This window comes from Egretta garzetta, unplaced genomic scaffold (assembly GCF_000687185.1).
Source record: "Egretta garzetta isolate BGI_Z169 unplaced genomic scaffold, ASM68718v1 scaffold132, whole genome shotgun sequence".
NCBI classification, from domain to species: Eukaryota; Metazoa; Chordata; class Aves; order Pelecaniformes; family Ardeidae; genus Egretta; species Egretta garzetta.
Genome location: NW_009258892.1, coordinates 441,307 through 464,087, shown reverse-complemented (window position 1 = coordinate 464,087; position 22,781 = coordinate 441,307). Strand labels below are relative to the sequence as shown.

Genomic DNA, 22,781 nt, shown 5'->3' with positions numbered 1-22,781 from the left:
GGGGTGTTGGGGTCGAAGCTGTCGTTTCTGCAGGCAAAGCTGACCGAAACTGAAAGCCTCTTACGTTGCTGTGATGGGATTGACAGGGTCACAGGAAATCACGTAAACAAAAGATAACCTGGAGATAATTGGGATAAGATTTTTAAGGAGGCTTTAAAATACAGAGGTAGCATATAGAGGGGAAAAGGAGCCTACTCTTACGGGGTCTGGTGCTTATTTTCCTTTTCTGTAAGTTTATGATACTAACTTTGTATACCTTTAGTAGTACTGCTGGGGAGCTCAGGTTCTTCTGTAATTGTCATAAATAAGTAACTTGCTAGATGCTTGGTTTTATTTTGTTTAACAAGCTGTTGAAATTTCAAATACTGAGTGTGAGTAGAGTTTAAAAGCTGACATCAACCCTGGTTTATTGATCTCTGTCTGATAGCGTCAGCAAGACTTCATTAATATTTACACAGCTGTAGTCCTCTGTAGCTCTTGTGAAGACACGACTTACAAAGACTAAACAAAAAGGAAATAATTCTGTCCTCGAATACCCACTGCTTTTCACCTAGGTGATAAGGAAAGAAGGGATCTGAGTTTTATGCACATTGGCTCTAAAAGTTTCAGTTAACTGTTGCTGAATCAAAATAATTTTCTTCATAAAGGTCACTAGCTGAAATACGATTGCTGCTTGTAGGAGCTCAATGTTGTTACAAAGAGAGATTTGGGGGGAAAACCAGAACATTTAAAATGGTTTTTACGACAAATGCACCCTTTTGCTAATAAAATTTGCATGTTGTTGTTTCTTAAAGGTGCTGCAGAATGGCTGGCATTCACAACAATGGCTAGGGAGGTCTGTCTGGTAGGAAAGTGTAGGTTTATGGTTATGACTGTGTACAGTATAATACTGTATGGTTTAGAGATGTTGAAGGATTTCATTTACCGCTACGCAGTATCATATTGCACTGTGTAGATATAAACTCTGCTGAGCAAAGACTTTTGAATAAACTGTGTTTAAACATGTGAGGTTTTTTTTTTTTGTTCTCCATCCTTAGTTGTCAAGATACAGTAAGGTGTGATGAATATGGTTTTGCACTTTGAGGTATATATGGCTAGACTACACTTTTAAACAAAGCTTTAACACCTATTGCAAGTATTCTTGCTTTAGATTTCATGCTGGTATTAGTTTAGATCAGTCCTTGATTGTCTCTGTAGTCTTCACTGATTTTTATCTCTCTTGGCATATCTTTCCAAACACACGTTTCTGAAAGTAATAGGGCACTTCATTATTTGTGGCTTCCAAGCTAAAAAATAGACCTCTCTAGTTGGATGTGTGATCTTTGCCAAATACTTACATTACTTACAACTGGTCTGTGTTGATTTGGGACAGGATCTAGTCCTTTATCAGAAGATTCTTCCTGCCTGCTTGGCTTGCTGTTGCTGTGATAATTTTCTGTTGGCTTTATCTTTTATTACTTTTTAATACGTTTCCTTATGGATATAACTTCATGAGATGAGCTTGGGTCATGTAACAGTCTTAGAGACTGTGAAGGTATGTGTGCCCTAGTTTCCTGCTAAAATAAGGAGGAACCTACTCTTTTTGTGTGTGATTTTTTTTTTGATGTGGTAGGTATTCCTTTGAAACCATACTGCTTTGAAAATTTTGTACTTCTTTATGTTATGCATACCATTTCAGTTTAGAGACTAGACGTTTCATTTTCAGTTTTCATGCATTTGCTTATTCTTTGTGAAGGCTGATCTTCTGCGTCAAGCCCATGCTGCCATTCTGTTTTATTTTTGTGTGGATCTTACACGAATGAGAAAAATTTCCTTCATTAAGAAAAATATGAATATTGTATTTCTTTTTAAGAGCAAGAACTCATAATTTGAAAGCGACTTGGACAAATATGACATCAGGAAATACACATAGAAGGATTTCAATTTGAAAGCAGTCGCATCTGGTTTTTCTTTCTTTTCATCTCTCATGGATAGGACTCACTAGAAAGCCTGGCAAAGGGCTCCCTTTCATATTTACTGAGTGGTGTACATTATGTCTACAGCCTCCAGAGCCTTTATATTTATTTCATGACCATTTTCTAATTTATAAGCGGTATTATCTCTCAGCTTTGTAGGCTGGTATTTGATATGACAGTATTGAATGAAACCTGCAAAACTGGTTGGGAAAAGTGGGGGCAAAAGAGAGTTCAAGGAGGCTGAGGTGGGATCCCTGACACTCAGAAATGTAGACCTCCTCATTTCTGAACCAGGAAATTCCTGTGTGTTTCCATATCAGAAAGTAAGTTCTTCAGCATGGCTAATTTCTGTGTAAATAGAGTTTTATAAATGAAGAACGCATGGAATTGCAGCCCCAACATGCTTTATGCAGGGAGATGTAATTCTTCATGTTATTACTCTTCTAACATCTTTTGGGAATCTTGTCTATGATTTTTCTTGTAATAGTTTTGCTTAAGCGCAGCAGTAGGACTATGTGTTATAGCGATATTACTATCAGGCCGTTTTACTGTAGTAATTGAGTTGTGGAAGCTGTAGGGGAATTAAACTACTATTATTTTTAGTTTAGATAGCATAAAGAAGATGGAGGATAAACAATATCCATATTATAATAATCAATAGTCACTAATAAATAATATTTTAAGAGGTATTTGTTCTAGGTTAATAAAAGCGATAAACATTTAACTTCTGCATCTGAAATTGGCATATATACAGAGCATGAGAGAAAAATTTGCTAATGTTTTCGTTCTTGCTGTCCACCAGCTTCATTTGGAATGAACCCTTTCTGTTCTTGGCACATAAAATAATTGTGAAATAATGGAGTTTTATGAAGAAAGGTATCGTGCAATATAGTCTAGAAGAAATAAGTATCAAGTTTATCTGGGGATAATTCTAGAAAACTAATAGATCTCATAAAAATATCAAGCTGATACACTTAAAAGCGTTTGCGTTTTAGATCTCCTTTTTGATAACAAATTAGCTGGAGGTTGTTAAAACACAGTGGTTTTCCAGAGTGCCAGGAACTAAGGAAGCTAATCCAGGAACTGGCTGGTGCTCTGCGCTCTTACAGTTTGATTTCTGTCACTTTCTTCTGCAAAGGCAGGTAACAGGTCATTGGCAAGAGCAAGGAGTTGATGATCCCAGTCTTGGGTATTTTTAAGTATTTAGGCTTCAGAAGAAACAATTATTTATGATGTGAACTATAAATAATCATTTTACGGGAGTAGCTGTTTTGTTGAATGAATGCTCTTTTGTGTTCAGTCATCAGAGTCTTGGAACCTGGAATTATAAAAGGTCGGCTAAATGTGTCGGGGCAGGATAAGTATTGTGGACTATTCCTGATGATTTGTGTCATCATTTTCCTTCTTTTATTCCTGGGTCTTTTAGATCTCATTAAAGAAGTTTCTAAAAGTAATCACTAATATTTCAGAAATTGCTTTGGCTAATTTCTGAGCTGTTCAAGGTGAATTTCATTGGACACTGTTGTCCTGGGTGCTTATAACTTTTCAGAATTGTCTGTAACCCATTCTGACATCTGTCTCTGTCTTTTCTACCATCTTAAAGTGAAAACACAGAATATATTGTCTCACTCACTCATTGATTTCTTTCCTCTCCTGTTACATCGTGGTACTATCTCTTTGTCTCCTGCTTACTCCTAATACATATGTAGGAATTTTTTTATGCGTGTAAGCTGCAATGCATTTTGTACCGTACCCTTTTTTAACTTACTACTTCATACCTGTACTATTCTGTCATCCTAATACTATGCTACTCTTCTCTGCATCTGCCTTTGTGCCTTCAGTTGGTTATCTTGACAGTTTTTGTGTCGTTCCTTTACTTCTTTGCCTCTCAGTTTCTTGAGTTCGTGGAAACTTTCTAGACCTACTCTGATTTCCTCAGAGGAAGTTCTAACAGTCCTTCACTTCTGTCTGGATTGTCTCTGTTATTAAACTCGGTCCTCCCAGTTGATCAGAAACAAAATAGCTTTTCTTTACTTCCTGAAACAAAGCATATGACTCTTGACTATGTCTTGGGATTTTTAAACTAATGACCTGTATATCTGTTGAAAGAGCAATGTGTCAGGATACAGTCATCCTTTTATAGTCCTATCGCTTGCCTTTACCAGCCAGCCCTGTCCTTGCAATTGCTCAGCAATAGTCTCTACCTTTTTTCTCTTTTGTTTGAATGTCTTGGCATGGCTTCCATTTTTCTTCTCTCTGATATCCACACTACATGTTCAAGAAGTCTGAACTTTAGAACGAGGTGGAGTGCATCACATATATCACACTTTTGGAACAGGTTTACCCTTTTAAAGGAGCGTTCCTGTCTCTTATGTCTCTGCATGTCTATGCATAGCTATGATGCCAGATCTAATATGGGGCACGTAGGAAGACTTGTATTCTTCCTGTTGCAAAAGCACAGCAGGTGTAATGTGAGCAAAGGTCCATACAGTCCGGTAGCTTGTCTAAGGGAAGAATAACAGATGCTTAAAGGAAGAATGGATAAAGTAGATGGTAATGCTTCCCTAACAGACTTTTCCAGCTTTCCGTAAGTCCATGACTGACTTATTTACTATGTTTGCTGTAGTTTATATTCATGGCTGTTTGGTAGGTAGCCCATTATTCTTCCCTACTGTTTTTCTTATAACAATTGCAGTTTCCATTCTAATCTCTTGGTGATTGGTTTGCTTTTTTTTTTTTTTAAATAACTTTATCTTACATTTTCATTAGTCCTCCTTTAGCGGATAGATTAGTAGCTTCTGCCTAGTTTATTCAGAAACAAAAGGAAATCCTGCTAGGAAGCGTCTTTTACTTTCTGTGGTGATGAGAAACTAATACAAACTTTTTTTTCTTAAGCCTGTCTAAAAAAAGATAACTGTAGAGTTGCACTGTTCCTGCCAAGTTTCCACAAGAAGCAGGTTATTACTAAGGAACTGTAAACTGTTGAAAAAAACATTTGTAATGGAAACAGTGATGGTTTAACTGTAGTGCTTGTGGGCACTTTCAAACAGCATAGCTTTTCCATCTCCTGACTTTCAAACTTCCCGAGTACCCATACCTTGCTGCTACGTTGCTTTAGTCATCACTGTGTGTGTGTATGTATATATATGTAGTGGCTTCAGCAATACTGTTGTTCATACTACAAATATGTTGTTCAGGGTGGTTCAACAGAGTGTTGTTTCTAGCCTGATACACAAAACAAGTGTAAACCTAAATCTGTGGCTTCCTTTTTTGTTTTGGTGGCATACACTTCTCAGTGGCATCCAAGTTATGACTGGTGTAGAACACAGTTAAAGAAAAGCTACACTATTTTCACTAGTGGAGCAATAAAAACATCTTGATTTAAGTGAATGGTAGTACATATAAATAGATGCATTTTGAAATCTGTCCAACTTTATAAATCACTTGAATATTTTCAGGTCCCACATCTACGCTATTTCCTGTTATTTTCTTGCATTAGTCATTTTTCCATGTTTCCTTTCTCTCCTCAGTTGTGGGAAAAAGAAGGAAACAACAAAGCTGTCAGAGAATGTGAATGAAGAGAGGTGATCAGCTTTCTATAGTTTGTTCCTGCATAGAAATGAGTTTTAGATAGGAGTATGACCCTTTAGTTTTAGTGCTAGTCCCCAGCTGCAGGCATTCCATAGTGCTCAGTGCTCACTTAGAGTTGTTGAGCACCATCATCTGTCCAAGCTCAAGTCAGCAATCATTTCCCCAACTTCTTAATGATTAACTTTGCAATTTGATTTATTAAAAATGACACTACTAAAAATCTTTGTCGCCTTTATTAAATAAATGCCTTCCTAATGCCTAAATGTTGCAGTACTAGGAAGTGTTGTCACCTAATATGTCTTGTTTTCAGTAACTGTTTCTCAAGCTTGGTTTTTTTTTTTAATGAAAATATGTAGCAGTTTATTTCTGTGTATGTTCCACAATGTGCATCTAAAATCTTTGTGTTTCTCATTTCAGAAGTACTATGGAACCTCCGCAGCCCTGTAGGTTTGGAAGGCTTAAATCCAAGCTTGGAAAGGCTTTTTCCATTCCAAATGATTTGCTGGCTTAAGCGCTTGATTAGGATGGCTTTTGAACAAGTTGGATTAAACATGGAATCAGTAAGTGTTTCAAACTTGCTTCATCTTTTCAGAACATCACATATAGAAAGCACTTTACGTATTTTAGTTTGTGCCTATCTATTCCAGCAGTTTTAAGGGTACTCAATACTTTTATGATTCTGCATTGCTGAAAAAGTACGAAGTTTACTACGTGGACACTGAAGTATTGAATAATGTATGTGTTAAAAATACCATGCAGTTCCTTCTAGCTCTAATAACAAACTATTTACATTGTCAACACTGCTTTTCATGCTGGACTTCTGTGTGTGTTTTGAAAGCTGAAGGAAAATTTTCAACTGATCTTTAACAGTGATATTAATTCTCAAATAATCTTATTTCTTTGCCTTTATCTTGAAGATATGAAAAGCCCCATAAAACTGAGATGATCATGATTGTGCTATATTTACCTCCCCTGAAAGTGTTATAGTACATGAGAGCAACACGACTGTGTTCTTTACTGGGGAAACAGAGGAATATGCATGCATAGCTCTCCTCTTGGAGGAAAGTGCATGTAGAGTTTTATTTGAATGCTTAACAGAGAGAGAGATCTGCTACACATCAACTGCTTTGTCACTGGGACCTTCAGGAAGCTATTTTGAGTAAAGTATTGACCTCAATGCAGTAATCCCTGTAAATTGTCAAAATAATTTAATGTTTTAACAATGGGGAAATACTTAACAGCTATGTGCAGTACTTAGAATGGCAGTTCTTACTCTAGATTATTGTGGTAGAACATTTTATCAATCTTGGGAATTTATGGAGAGCAAATTGTTTTTACATTGTAAATTAAAATTACCAATAAGAATCTGTATTTTAGGATTTTATTCTAACTTGGATCTGAGATTTCCTGCAGTATAACTTTGAATTTTCAAAATATGAGAATATGCTGGACTGCCATGAATGTTTCTGTGGTCATTGTCAGCAACATCTTTCAGCTTAAATAGGGGGGGTGGAAACAAGTTTTTAATGTTTCCCCCCATTCTCTACTTATATCAAGTTTGTGATACTGGAATTACGTTTCCAAATGTCAGCTGTTCTGGCCAACAGCAAAACACTGATGCAATAAGATGGTATGACTAAGTAATATTTTGCAGACTTGCTCTGCCAGTGCTTCGAGTCAACAAGAATCTGTGTGAACTTGGGTAGAGCGGTGCTGAGACTTATTAGCTCAGCTGAGCAGTGTCCTGGCTTTATTTGCATACCTTCTGGCACAGCTTGCATGCAGTTTTCTGAAAATACTGTCCAGGCATATCTTGAACTACCAAAACTGAGTCATTAAAAGTTTTGGCGCACCAAACCGTTGTTGTTGAACAACCCTAAGGGCATTTGGGCACCAAATATTTTTGAGGATCTGGGTGCCAGTCAACATCATCTCTGTGGTCTGAGCAATCTCTAAACAAGTTTTGCCACTTGTTTAAAATGCACTGCACTTATGTTGGTAACACAGCATGTAGTCTAGGCTCTTTTGCTGTTGTGGAAGTACTTCTGTAGTTAATTAAGCCTTCCCCTGACTAGTAGTATTTTTTTCCAGTGCAGCATGGCTTTGAGGCTATCGCCAACAGTTCTGCTTCTAACATCAGAATCCGTTGTGAATAGTGAGGCTGTATTACTGTGGTACTGTTTGTCAGTGAATTTTTCTTGAAGGCTCCTGATCTACCTGCTATTTGCTCAGATATACAGACAAACAGTAATGTGATAGTCACGAATGTGAGGTCCTTGAGGCATCCAAAATGCAGGATCAACAGAGTAGTCTGCATTGAAAAAAATTGTGTTCAAAATTAGTAGCATATTAAACAAGAGAATGTATGTTTCATAGAATGGAAAAAATGGGTCTGAGTGGATTAATGGCAAAGTTGCCGCTCTGATGTGAGGATCTAGCGTAGCATATGTACAGCGCAGCTTTATTTTGTCAAAATTTATACATTCCAAGAAAGCCACAGGAAGGAAGGATACTTGTTCAAAGACAGCCAAAGTGTTTGTGTGGTTTCTGAGATAATACAATGTGGTGATAAATACCATGGAGCATATTTTTTTCGTTTTAATAGAACCTTCAAAATCTGAGTAGTGGTCTTTGCTTAGTATATCAAAATGTTATTCAGCTGTTTGTTGTGAAACTCCCACAGCTGCATTACACTACTCACACAGTAGTGTAATATTGCCATGCTATATGAGGGTTGTTTCGGTATCAACAGCCGGGATTCTAGCTAAGGGTTCTTTGTTGGGCAGCATTCTAACAGGATGCTGAGTTTGCTTGAAGCTGCGACTTTTTAAAAACTAAGATCTGAGTAGTAAATTCATATTTACAACTATAAGTAAACACAGGCCAAGTTTTTTAAATTACCATACTGTGTTCTAACTTTTTGCTAACAGTGCTCTCTGTGCTAGAGTCTTCCCGTTACTCTTTTTCTTCTTTGCATTGTTTTTGTTGTCTTTCCCTGTGCTGAAATCTTTCCTACTTCTCTCTGGTGGTTTTTTTTTTTTTTTTTTTTTTCTTTGCTTCTGTTCTGGCTCATTTTGTAATATTCTTCTAGGATTAAAGTCTCATTTTATTTCATACAACTGTGGTTAAATAGTAGACCAAGCATTCCCATCATTAAGTACAAAAAAAGAAAACAAATTCGATCCCTGTTGACACAACATAGAAGAAATCTGAATCGCAGTAGAAACAGTTCCGATGAAGCCAGGTGTATTGAGGTGGTGCGTGCAATTTTATCGAGGTGAATGTTCTTGATGGTTTATGTTTTTTTAGGACAAAGTTCTGTTCTCATGTATTTATTTGCTCCCTTTTTTTTGGTCTTTAATTTCACAGTTACGTCTTCATGCTTGTGCTAGCTTATAGTTATTTTAATTAAGACTGGTAGGCACTGTTCCTGTGCTAGAAGAGCTCTTAATCAAAAAAGAAAAAACATGTTCTGGGAAATGTAGAATTACGTAACTTTATGGATTTTTTCATGATTGAGTTGCTTTTCTTGAAACACCTTAAAAAGAGGTGTCTGACCCAATGCAGGTTCTCTATTGTTTTGAAAATGGACAAATTACGCTTTTGAAGATGCTTCCAACTCTTGAATCCCTCTGTGTTACCTGATTTATTGCTTTGAATTTAAGCTTAATTCAAAGGCTGTCTTGAACTTAAACAGCCATAGCTATATTGTAATGGCAAAAACAAATTTTGTGCCATTTTGGGTATAGAATGTAAAGAATTCACTGATACAAATTTCAGCGTATTTATATTATATTCTATTCTAACATGAAAGGAATAACTTTAAATACATTTTAGGACAAGCATAGTATGGAAGGGTAAGGAAAAACTATTCCAATATGATGTAAAAATCGGTTACCTAACAGCTGGCTTCTTTTTCCTTCCCATCTAGGTGCTTTGGTCAAGCAAGCCTTATGGTTCATCTCGAAGTATTGTAAGAAAAATTGGTACTAACCTCTCTCTTATACAGTGTCCAAGAGTTCAGTTTCAGGTAGGTGTTCTCAACAGCTTAGAATATGTGCTTCACTATACTGTTAAAGGGATTTGCTCTTGCATCAAAAGATTATAAGCAAATATACACTTTAAATAAATGTCTAGATTTAAATGAATGACTAGAGGGTTTGCAAAACCAGCAAATGATAAAACCAGGCACACAGGAGAACTGGTCTTCTTCAGTTCTTCCCACTTCCAGTTGAGATTTTTCCAAATAAGGATTCTTCAGCTTCTGTACTGCCTAAAACCTAAATCCATGTTGCTGTAATGCACATAATGAAACTTGAAACAATTTTTTTCCTAAGGAAATTGGAACTTCTAAAATGAGACAATGCAGTATTAAAAAGTTATTCTTGGAAAAAAATATATTCATCAAAGAGAAAAATGTTTGAAACATTTCTATAAACAGTACTTATAAGCTAGGCTTAAGAGGCATGTAAAGGTGAACAGTTGCTTTAAAATATTTGGGCAAATAAACAAAATAAACAACCTTATCAGAAAGTAAAAAAATTAGTAACAAGATTAACATGAGTACTCTGTTTGCTTTTGTTTTAAATACAGGGCTAGGACTGTATAGGTGAAAGGGGAACATCAGTTCTGTGCCGTTTTCTGACTTGTTTGCTTTTAACTTCAACTGCATACAGCGGGAGGGTAAAGAGTGAGGGTAAAAGCCTAAGGAGGAGAAAACCCTTGCTTTTTATAACAAGTCTTTCAGGAACAGATGGGAAAATGGAAGCTGTTACACATAATCTTTTCAACTGTGTGTGTGTTAGGGTTAGGGGCTGGGTATAGAATTGGGGAAATTTAGTGTTTGAAACTCAAGCTGAGAGAGGTGTGTTTCTTGGGCCAAGCAAGGGTGGGGAACATAAAGACGAATGGTGGGAATCATCACCCACACTGTAAGACAAGGTAATTGCCACACAGCTAATTTTTTTCACTGTTTAAAATAATTTCTTTATCCTATATGAAATGTATGAACAATATTTAGACTTGAAATTATTATGGCAAAATGGGATAGCCCAGCTTACCACAGAAGCCTTTTTTGGTGTGATAGTAAAAGCCATGCTAACATTTTGCCTCTTAAATAATCGCATTGAGAAATTAGGGGGACAACCATCTCCCACTACTAGTGGCTTGGTGAAACTTAAAAAATAAATATATATGTTGTGGGGATTTGTGCAGGTGAGAAGAACAACAAAATGACATGCTCGATTTAAACTTTTGGGTATATAATTAATAGTACTTATGCCAGCAATAAGGCTCCATGTTCCTCAGATTTGAAAGTAAGTGAAGTCTTCCTGTAATGTGTCTGATTTTCTGTATTGTAAAGGCCATACAAGGGAAGATAATGCTCATTTGCAGATAGCCAAATACTGCCTCCTCTTAATATGGTACATAAAAGAAGACACTTCTGGTTTATGTACTTGCAAAGAGCTGTGAGATACATCTGTGGAATCTGTTCCTGAATATTTTTAGTGTTGAAATAAAAATATGTATATGTCTTCATCTGAATTCTGTGTTAGAATAAATAAAATATTTGCCTTTTTTCCTCTTAAAGAGACATTCAGTCAGCTTTGCCTAGATTTTATGCACACTAAGTATAAACATTCATCTTCTATTAGATGAAAGGAAAGGATTCTAAAAATAGAAGTACAATTGTCAGTTCATTGAATTAGAAATATGAATTTAAAAAATTGGGCCTTGAAACACATTAAAATTTATATGGTTTATGCAGGCTTTAAACTATTTTAAGATATAAACTGCTGAACGTGTAAAAGTATGATGCTAACATCTGTTTTTATGTCTATCTCAGCATCAAGATTCTATAATGAATTTCAACACTGGTCTCAATCGGTTTTATCCTGTTGCAACTGATGCTTTCCTATAGCTGTCTTTTCCTCTTTCTTTCTTTCTTGCCAGCTTTAGCTATATTATGAAAGGACCATGCACTGAACCTTGCTGTAAGTCCCTTTATTTAAAAACCAAAGCAAACCTTACTTGCCTCGTCTGAGGGTGCATGTATATCATCAGTGTTTCTAACTTTATCTAAGAGCAACAAACTTTCCATGTCTTCATTTTCCTTATGATAAATGGCTAAGAGATATTCTTTCAGTATCTCTGTTACGTTCATTCTTTCTTCTCTTCTAGCATGCTTTTGTTCAGCTAATCTGAAAAAAAAAGAGTAGTAGACTAACACTTTAATTTTTGAGGTCTACTGACTGTCGTAGTATCTGTCTCTGAGGATCTTGCCATAGTCAACATTAAATTAATTGCTGAATGCTGCTTATCTATTCAGTAAGTGGTGGCAGAGCTTGCCTTATGTACTCTATATGCATGAACAAATGAAAATGGTTCATGTAGTCCTTTTGTGTGTTGTATTGTTGTTTAGGTTTATCTGTAGTCTTTAGGAGAAAATAAAGTTAAACCTGCCAATATAGTGTAGGTAGATTCAACCAAACCTACAATACTGTCTCTCAGGATAGTATCCTTCAGCTACAGTCTCTCTGTTCTGGTCCCATGCTTCTCCTCTTTGTCTGAGGGAAACCTGATAACTCAATAGAAGTTAAAGATTGTAAGGAATTGGTGTGCACGTAGCAAACATCAGAGTTTACCGGGCTAATTGAAAAATCATAGCAGGTTTGTCTTACTTGAAGAAGTATTTCCAAATGTTTAATACCTAACTGTATTAGTCATTTGAAATCAGGAATTTTTATTCTGTCCTTAATCGTATAAAAATATTTGTTCTGCTTTCCACTTCCTGGAGCAAACAACAAGCAGGGACTCCTGCTTTGACATCCTCCCGAGCAGCGTTTCTGCAGTGTAGTGGTTATCACATTCGCCTAACACGGGAAAGGTCCTCAGTTTGAAATCAGGTGGAAACACTGGTGAGGCTGACTCTGGGAGTTGGACTCGATGATTTTCATGGGTTCCTTCCAACTCAAGATACCCTATGACATCAGCCAAAACAGTACAGTGTGTGTAGTCTTTTCTTCAGAAATTCATGTGGTAATGTGTCTGAAGCACACAGGCAGGCATGTGTGTGTGCAGCATACATGCACACTAAAAGAGGCAAAAATTTCTTCCTTCCTGTGGAGGAAGAAATGGGGGAAGCAACTACATAGTTTGCAGAGGAAGAAAAGCGGGCTACTCTGTTTCATTCAGTTCATGACATCCACTAGAATTGGGTCTCTGTTTTCAGCTCTCTGTTCTCTGTTTCAGGTGCTGGTAGAGCAGATGTCCAGTTTTTCTTCAGCTGAGATTGGCTGGAGCAATAGGGTAGTCACAGAGTTGTTTAAGCATTGTTCTACAGACAGGTGAAAGTTTTAAGAGAGGGACGTTGGCTTTTAACCTTTAAATTAAAATAAAAATCCTGCATAACTTGAAATTCGAAATTCACTGCTGTGGAAGGCCTTGTTATTTTTAGGGATAAAGAAAAACATCTGTATATGGGGTAACAAGCAGATTCTGTTTACATATAAATACGAATAAAAACGTAAGAAGAAACTTGCATCACGATATAACAGAAGGCTTGCTACTAAATGTTGGATTAGAAGTTATTTATCTCACAATGCAGGAAACCTGGCAGTGGTAAATGCATTCTTTACTATTGATTTATAAAATCATTTTTGATGCAAATACGTGTAGTGCCTTTATTTAAATGTGCCTTCAGTCTTTTCATGGTAATAGTTCCTCATGTGGCCATTACCATTAGGAAAATCTGTATCACCTGCAAGAAGTGGCTAATGTATTATGGATTTTTTAAATTGCCATTAACATTAATACAGATGCTGTGGTCATGAAAATTCCTTTTTATTTTAAAAAAGAAAAAAGCCAAGGAAACTTCAAACAATGAAAATCCTAACATGCAATATAGTATTCTCTAGACTGTTTTAAAGAGAGGCAGACTGTGATGGTATTAGGCACAACTGTTAATGTGATAAACATATTACCATCTGTGCTGATGCTACCTGGAAAAAACCCTGTTGTTTCCAAATGATCTGATGGTGCCAATACACACTCCTGGGAGCCGTGATAAAGCCTCACACACAAGTTGCGAGAGTGTGAGGTGAAGATGACTAATCTCAATTTCCAAAGCTGTTTGTAACAACTCCTGGGGAAAAAACAACCCCAAACCCACAACTGCTCTCTTCCTGGGACTTCTGTATCAAAGGCTACAACTAAAATGTCTGTGGATGTTCTTCAGAAATGTTTTCACCTCATCCAACCTGCAGTCCTACTGTGATAGGTCTGCTACAAATTCAGGTTAATGCTAACATGTCATAGTTGCTGCTATATAATAGTTTCCTCTTACAGAGCTTAATTGACCTAAGTGCTAACAGAATGGATCAAAGCTGTCTTCACAGACTGTTACGTACTACCACCATCTTTGTCAATATTACCAGCTTCTTGGCCACTACCAGCAGCAGGCAGCACTTACACAGCTGCAACGGCCCATGTGCAAATCTGGCCTGTGGATTTTAGGTAACACAAGCAAAAGAGATGGCATAGTTGCATTGGAGATAAGTAACTCAAGGTGACAGACTGAGCAGAATAAATTACTGAAGGATGTTTCAGTAGCTTTTTTCTGCTAAGATCCTGAGACCAGGCTGCTCAGTAGTCCAATGGCTGAGTACGCATGCCCTTGCCTAAGCTGGGAAAGCAGACAGTATTTCAGAGTAGATTTGAAACCATTTTTTTATAGGCTACAGAGCATATACTGATGGTCCAAACAATTTTTCAAATCTCCATTCAGGTCACTTAACTGTAGATCTAAGAAAGGTTCCAGTATCTGGAGCCTTGCTCACCTTTGGCTTCAAACAGCTGTAAAGTTAATACCAGAACCATGCTGGAAAATGGTCAATTTGTTTGGCATGCTGTAAATGAGATTGTTAGCAAATAGCGTGTTCCATTATGATTGCATCCTACCCCTTGTTCAAAGTCTTTGTGATTACTGAGCAAGCAGAAATGGCTGGGTTTGTTTTTTTTTCTTTCCCCTGTGTAATATACACACCTTTATTCTTACACAGAAATTCTGGAAGTTGTAGGGGAAAGGAAATGTGCTTCAACAGCATTTCACTTTCAAAATAAATCAGAGCAAAAGACTTAAGTACTAGTAGTCTTAATGTCTTTATTAACTACTGGTCATGAATATAATTTAAAAACATATTATTTGAGTTAATACAGCAAACTACTTGAGATTGTTGATGTTTGTTAGTCTTTAGGGTAACAATTTTTATTGGATTTTTAGTGTTCAGTAGTGTCATGTGATAGTAGATGTAGTTAGCTGTGAACCTTAAAAATAGTTCCTGTAAAGTGTTCAGCAGACTAGATTGCATAGTTTGAAGTCAGTGAAATGGTTCTGGACCAAGCCCAGGACAGAAATAAGTGTGCCAAGTCTACGGATGTGTTTTGTGCATGTGTGTGTTAATAGTTATGTGTAGCCTTACTGAAAGTATTGGGTAAAATAACTGTGACATGGGCTGGGAGTAGTGACTCTATAACCTTCTATCTTGTCTTTAAAATTTAGCTTACTTCTCATGGCACCGAAGGAAACCATCCTAATCAACTCAGAGAAGATGCAGTGGCCTCCTTTGCAGATGTGGGGTGGGTTGCTCAAGAAGAAGGTGAAGACTCTACAAGGCTCAGGTATACTCTTTGAACTTCTGAACTGAGCGGAAGAAGCCTAGCTTCTCTCTAATGAGAATCTACTATGCATTGCAATTAATGGAGAGGACTTGAACTCTGGGAGAAGAGAGAGGGAAGAGGGATAGAAAAGGTAGTGGTAGAGAGTAGACTAACAGGATTATAAATGAAAGACTCGACTGAGAACATACAGGCAATTGGCTTATACAAGGAAGACTGTGTTTTTTATTTACTTATTTATTGCAAAGGATTGCACGTGAGAGCTTCAAGCAACCTTGTCCCCACAAAAATGGCTGCTGCAGTACAGCACAATTGCTAACACTGATTCTTTTCCGGTTCTCCCGAGATTTTCATTAATATGGGGCAGTGTACTGTACAGCTTCCTAATTAGCAGCAATGGTCATTCTGACAATCCAGTAATTGGCATGTTGTTTTTCACCTTTCCGGTTAAGGCTCTGCAGTCTGCTAAAGACAATTAAAAAATTATGGTTTATATTTTTGTCTTTAATCTTCATTACGAAAACTGGCAGGGAAGCGTGTGAGCACCTGTGTCCAGAATGATGGGATAGGTACTATTGTGTTGGACCAGGAGTACTACATAGCACTGTAACTGCCTGAAACAGTTTGGCTGAAGAAGTTCTCTATTCCAGCCTACCCAAATTGCTGCTCAGACTAGCCAGAAACAAAGGTACAGTTCTGTAGCGCAGAGGAAGTTTTTCTTCTGAACAAACTAACCTTCCAGAGAAAGGCACAGCTTGTTGGCTTCAAAGATTACCGGAGGATACCGTTCTTAATTTGAAAGCACAAAAGAGGTTAGTAATGACCTAGATGCCCTCCAACATGACTTGCCACAGTGAAGCTTTGCATAACAAACATTCTGGCACTGCCACATTAATTTCACAGCCTCAGAGGGGAGTCACAGAAATCAACGCTTGCTTGGGAAACACTGTTTGTAAAGTGTATTTGAGACAAAGGAAATTAACTGGCCAATACTACTTTTGCTTGCACAGGAACATTTCATTCAAAGATTGAACTGTAAAGCTATTATGTTTAATGGAGACAACAGGGAGAATAGCTCTTTGTTGCTTCAAAGAACCTGTTACGAAAGATGTAGGACTTGCATATTTGCCGAGACCTCTGCATGTGAAGGGGGAAGGGGGACAGATGGATATGGGATGGAAGTAAAATAATCCTGCAGATATATAGTGACCTTAAGGCAAACAGCTTATAATGGAGCATGGTAAGTGAATTACTTAGCAAATATGAGTATTTCAATGTGCACCGTTTATTACGTCTATGCACAGAATTATGTAGTAGCGCTGGTATGCATTAGGTGTTTTCCAGGCATTTGAAATTCTCTGTTTCAACAAGATCACATAGGTGTTACTGTTAAACATAGATTCACTGTATAATTCAGTAAACAGTCTTGCAGACACAATTTTTTTTCTACAAATACAGTTTTATAGAGGAAACAACTAAATGACAAATCATTTTTCCCCTACCCCTAGTCACCCCAAGTGACAATTCAGGCATAATATTTTTCCAGTGTTAGATTCCAGTTGAGACATTTGCTTAAAACACCATTACTGCTCTGAGCTAAAAATACCCTTTGTTATTTAGCTATTCTGCTCTGTTAAAGAGTTTCTAGAAGGCAGGTTTTGAAGAGTGAAGTGACCACCGGCACCTTCCACCTTATTTATTTAGGGAGAGCAGGGAGATGGCTGCTAAAGGAAGCACCTGGTTCTCTTCTCAGCTTTAGTTGCTCTCTATTCCTGCCTAGATGATAGCACTTAAATTTTAACATCCTTGATAATATTTGATTTTGCCTGATCAAAATTCTGCAAGTTGTGCTGATGTCTTCTGTCAGTGTGGTGGAAGACTCAAATGCATACCTCACTCTTGGATTGAGGGGGTCAGAGCACAGGGCTTGTTCTAGACTTAAATCTTGGCTCTTGCTTTAAGCCTAGCACAACAGCAGATGTGCATCCAGAGTAGCTTAACGCATGCATACAGGGCAATGGGGCTCTTGTGCTGTATTTGTCTGGAGCCATTCCCCACATTTGGAAAAGTCATATCACTAGCCACTGTTCTAACTCTCATGTTCAAATAAATCCTGGAATCCTGAGAAGTTTGGGGATTGAAGTTAAGGAGGATTGAGGAGTTAAGTATGTGGTTATATTTTGCAGTTATCATGTTTATGATAATCTATTGTCATTAATCCCTATCAATTCTACTTGAGATATACTGTTTAAAAATGTTGGTGTCTTCAGTGAATATAACCTTTTCTAAGTGCTTATTTGGCTGCAGATGCTCAGTAATGCCTCAGTGTTTTAACATGGCTTGAGCTTTGGTGGGTAATAAAGGAAGGCAACACAGTTGCATTTTCTTGCTCTTGTAAGAAAGAAGAGGGAAGCTTATGGACTCTTTAAAAGCTGTAGGAAGTTTTCTTCTCTATGGTTTTATTTATTGCATTAGAAAACTAAATGTGAGACCCTTTCCTATTTACTAATAAGCAGCCTCTGTGCCACTAAGCCGTTTCACATACTCCATACTCCCAACACTGCTAAAATGGAGGACTGTCCCTTCAGAAGTCCAAAAAGTACAAAAATGTGCTGTGGAACTAAGAAACTCTTCCTTCTTTAAAGGAATCAACTACAAGTGACTGTTTGCAGCCCACTGGGGAAAAATGGTAGCATTTGGGAAAAAAGTACAGTAGGTATGAGGCAGAGAAATAGATTGGGGGTGAGGGGGAATGTATTCCTTTTTTCTCCTGAAATCAAGGATTCCACAAAAAGCTCACTAGGGGAAGAGAAGAAATACAGCTCATGCAAATGGAAAGGATGTGATGCTCTTGTTTACTTTAAGCTGTATAAAGTCTTGGTGGAAGTGCTTTGTGAAAAGCCAATTTTAAAGCCTTCAACTTGTATTCCTGGTTTGTATGTAACACTGCTTTAGTTTTTATCTATAACAAAGCCTTTAAAAAAGGAATCTTGTGGTATTTTTGTTACAGGTCAGAAGTTTGGTCAAAAACAGCCCAGCCTCTTTCAGGTGAACTACATCGTTCTGGAAAGTCCCCATGCAGACAGATGTCCTTACAAAACCCATTGGAAGAAGAACCAGCATCCAGAAGCATAGTGACCGCAAATGAAGAAGCTCTGCAGAAGATTAGTGCTCTAGAAAATGAACTAGCCACTCTAAGAGCACAAATAGCCAAAATTGTAATCTTGCAAGAACAACAGAACCTGACAGCAGGTATTAAATTTGCTGTATTCTTAGCACAAATTAAGTTAATTAATTTGTCCCTTTCATAACAAATAATGTGCTAATTCATTTTTGTGCGATACAGCAACACTGAGTGCTTCTCCATGTTCTTTTGGTTAGTTTGGTAGACAGACACAGCTTACTAACCAAGGGATACAGAATAGGTCTTGAAGAGACCTGCCAGATTTTCTGTATTTTCTAGTATTCCAAAAGTCTTTGTGTTTGTGTGAAAGTCTGCCAGAATTCTGAATCTGTGGATAAGTAAAGTAGTATTAAACAGCTTTCAGAGCAAAGCTTACGATAAACATGATGGATTAAACCAAACTAAAAGAATGTAACTTAATTGCTAACGCTTAAGTCTTCCCATCCAGTAATGAAATAGGCACTCTGATATCATGAAGTAAACACACAAGATGCTTTTATGCCTTTGGAATACATAATACACATCTCAAGTTTATGGAATAAGCAACAGAAAAAGAGATCAGTCATTTACTGGAATAATTTCTGGAGTCAAGCACATTGTCCAGATGGAACCAGAAGTGGTGCACTGCTTCTGGTAGTAACCAGAATAGTAGTTCTTTTCCTGAGTCTTTTTCTCATCTCCCCTCACCTCTGACTGCCTTCCAGTTCTAAGTCTGCCATCTCCAAAGATTAGTGGGAGGTGACCCTTGTCGATTGGAGATGACAGCCATTTGGTTTTCACTCCTTCCTAGGGTCACTTAGCAAGTACAGTTTTTTCCTGTGTTTATGTATAAAATCATATTCTAATTCTTCAGATGCTCTTTTTTAGTTTTTGTCTGTGACCTGTCAACAGTTACTTTCTTTTTCCTTAACTCCTCATTTTCAAAACTATGAAACAGTTTTAAGGATCACATATTTTCACTCCTAAATTGTAATTATTATGGTGGTTTTGTGAAACAACTAATAACTTATTTTTCATCGTTTTCACTTTACTGCTATGTATTAGGAAAATTAAATTTTGATTTTATTTTATCATCTTTACCTCCCTCTTCTGGTAGAATATGGTAACGGCACTGTGTGCATGCCTACAAGTACACAGGGCAGACTCCTCTATTATCTATATACGTATCCTTACACACTTTATACTCCAAGTCTCAGAACTCTGGTTTGATGTGGTTTTACTGATTTCTTTAAAGCTGCATTTGAGCAGAGGTTTCTTCATTTATTTGTCAAGTTATTTCTGTTGTTATAACATCAGTTTTTACCCAAAGAGTATGGGGAACTTGAAGTCAAGATTATTGTGAGAATCTCTATCTTCAGACAGATGATTAGCTGGCCTAAAAATCCTTAACCTGCAGAGCTGGAATAAGCTTCACTTTAAGCACTGTTTGAGCTCTGGAATTTAAATTTAAAAATCTTGTATAGTAATTTCTTATTTGTGATGATAAGCAAGAAGAAACACTGCTCATGTGGCAGATGCGTATGACTTCCAGCTCAGTACCTGCCTCTTGGAAGAAAGTGAAGTACTGGTAATATTAGGAGCAGAACATAACTAAAAGATGTCCTGACATCCATCCCATTGCAATAAAGACATGAATGCACCTAGAATTTGAACTGGAAATTCAAAGAATGCTTCTCATTCTTCACGAAGCATTTTTATATGGCTTTTCAGCCGAGTCTACTTAGGTGGTTTAGGAATGAAGAAGTTATGGGATAATCTAAAGGTGGCAGAGGGGAGGCAATTGAAGCTATTATAGTCATGTTCTTACCTGAGCAGTTGGGAGATATAAAGGGGATTTATATGTAAACTGATGTGTAACACATGTTTTATTTGTAGTTGGGTCAAATCCAGTTGCTTCAGCTGCTGTCCCTGTTGCACCTCCACCACCACCACCTCCTCCTCCGCCACCACTCCCTCCCCCAGGTCTACAACGGAGTACATCAGCAATTGAGCTCATTAAAGAAAGGAAAAACAAAAAAACAAACTCTGGACAGAATCTGACAGAAAATGGGCCAAAGAAGCCTGAAATACCAAACATGCTAGAAATCCTCAAAGACATGAACAGTGTGAAACTACGCTCAGTGAAAAGGTAATAAACATAAATATCAATGTATTAACATTTGCATTAATGATTTGTTTTTATGAGTCAGAACTATTTCAAAGTGAGACAGATGCTGATGCAACATCTGACAAACAGAATGCAAAAGCATTTGCAGCTTCTAAAGCTTTGTTTTGGACTATGTTAATGCTTCTCATTTTCTTTTCTAGATCAACAGAAGGTACAAAATCTAAAGTGGCTGACCCAACAGATCCTGCGGCATTAATAGCAGAAGCGCTCAAAAAGAAATTTGCCTATCGATACCAAAATGATAGCCAAAGTGAAACAGAAAAAGTGATTCCAAAGACTGAAACAAAGACAAAGACTGAGGTAGTGCTGGTGAGTATTGTGATTCTGAATAAGTGCTTGGACCAAATTGTAGTTGTCGTGAAAGCCAACATATGTCTTCCTGCCAACATACGCAAATACCTACAGTTACCATCCCTGTCCACAAGACCCTATGAAGTACTGCTGATAGGCCAGGTTTGTGGCAATCATACATTTTTAGTATCGAGTTTTAAGATTGTGTACTCTTTTGGTCCTAGGTTTAAAAAGCCATGTTAGAGTTTTCTTTTTTTTTTTAAATTTTTTTTAAAGCAAAATCTTTTCTGCTGCCACAAGCATGTGATAATTCAAAATCTCAGTTCTTAAGGGCTCGTACCAGAAAAAAATCTGAACTGAGTGTGCCTGCGCTTACCAACATTAACCATTCAGGTGGTGCACATGAAATTCCAAAGCAAGATCCTGAAACATGTCAGCCATTCCTAGAGTGCAAATTGTTCAGAATGTCTGCTGGATCTTGGTATAGGGAGTTTCTTCTAATAATTGGAAATGCTGAGTAAATAAAAGCATTATTTTTGTAGTGCGAGAGTGTTCAAATGAAATTATAGTTAAAATTCACATCATGGTACAAGTTAATGGCTTCTGGTTTATTTCAGATTGATGTGAAATTGAAGTAAGGGGGTTTTAAGCTGTCAGTGTTGAAGATGCAATTTTCTAGCAAGATACACTTAGTTAAAAAACAGGCTAGTATAGATCGGTTTTGTTAGCAAGCAGTCCTTGAAGCCTTGTGCTATAGAACCAGACAGGTAAAGAGTTATTTTTCCCTTTGTGTGTTTGGGAAAATGCACATAAAACTCCAAAGAGCTGGCTGAACTCTGAATTAAGTTCTGAGGAAAATAAGATTCCCAAACCACAAATCTCAGGACTTGTGAGTACTTCAGCTTATTAATGTTGACTAATGTGTCCTTCTGGTCTAGGCCTTTAAGGTATATTCCTGTGGTGTTCAGGCTGTTCTTCGTAACTAAAAGGCTAGGTATGCCCCAAGAGTCAATCACTTTTCCTTCCCCCCTGGCATCTCTGGGGCTTTAAGGAAAAGAATGTGGGTTGGCAACGTTTTATTCACACATGAGTTTTTCATGACTTTCCAGTCTTGAAATTTACAGTCTGTCTTTTGAGAGTAAGAATCATCAAGTCCTCAAAAGCTTAAGAAAATGGAAGGGTTTTTTAAATGATAGAATGCTAGGCCAAGATGAGCTAATAAACATCTGTCATCAGTTACTTATCAATATGTAACTACTTTGCTAGATCAGTGCTCCTATTGTGTCCTTGTAGGATAGAGTTTTTAAAAGGATTTCCACAAAAATACAGGATAGAGGGAGAACAGAAATACTGTTAAACTGCCGCTAGAGCAATTGGTTGTCAACTTCTAAAGATAACTGGATCTGTTGTCTTTATTTCCCTGTGGTAGAGTGAACTATCTCTAGTCAGAACTGCTCCAGCAGATGGTTAGCTGCCTCAGCTGAGTGATGTCAGCTGATTGCTGACACAAGTTTCCCTTTACTTTTTGCGGCTATGAAGTGGGTGGAATCTACATGCAGAGAAGCAGGTGGATAGAGGAAATTATATCTCTGCCCGAGTTCTAGTTTTACTTACAACTTGGATGGGTAATAGTTCACAACTAGTTTTCTGTTGAAAGCAATCTGAGTATGTTTCTGGTTTCCTTCTCAGTTTGGACCACACATGCTGAAGTCTACAGGAAAAATGAAGACTTTAATTGAAAAATCTTAATACATTAAGATCACTACACAAAAGACTGTTAAGCTGTTCTGTCTGAAATCTTTCATGTTGCAAATAGCACTAGTACCGAGTGGTCTCTTACAATGCAGGAAACACCTAATGTAAAATGTAGAATTGAGGCACTAAACGTTGTTTGTATGTGATTCATCAAGGGGAATAA

General features: G+C 37.3%; 1 protein-coding gene across 1 annotated transcript; it reads left to right on the top strand.

The window, feature by feature from the left end:
• The first annotated feature begins 5,500 nt into the window (after positions 1–5,500).
• Positions 5,501–22,640, top strand: MTFR1 (mitochondrial fission regulator 1). Its single transcript, XM_009634111.2, has 8 exons — positions 5,501–5,539; positions 5,964–6,106; positions 9,478–9,576; positions 15,106–15,224; positions 18,232–18,473; positions 20,281–20,533; positions 20,713–20,881; positions 22,553–22,640. The coding sequence occupies exons 1-8, from the start codon at positions 5,530–5,532 to the stop codon at positions 22,610–22,612; spliced, it is 1,095 nt and encodes a 364-aa protein (XP_009632406.2). The 5' UTR covers positions 5,501–5,529; the 3' UTR covers positions 22,613–22,640.
• Positions 22,641–22,781: the final 141 nt, after the last annotated feature.

Excerpts from the sequence above, each read along its gene's own strand:
- MTFR1 (XM_009634111.2), top strand. Across the intron at positions 6,107-9,477 it reads TTGGATTAAACATGGAATCA|GTGCTTTGGTCAAGCAAGCC; the intron begins GTAAGTGTTTCA and ends CTTCCCATCTAG. Across the intron at positions 20,882-22,552 it reads CAAAGACTGAGGTAGTGCTG|TTTGGACCACACATGCTGAA; the intron begins GTGAGTATTGTG and ends TTTCCTTCTCAG.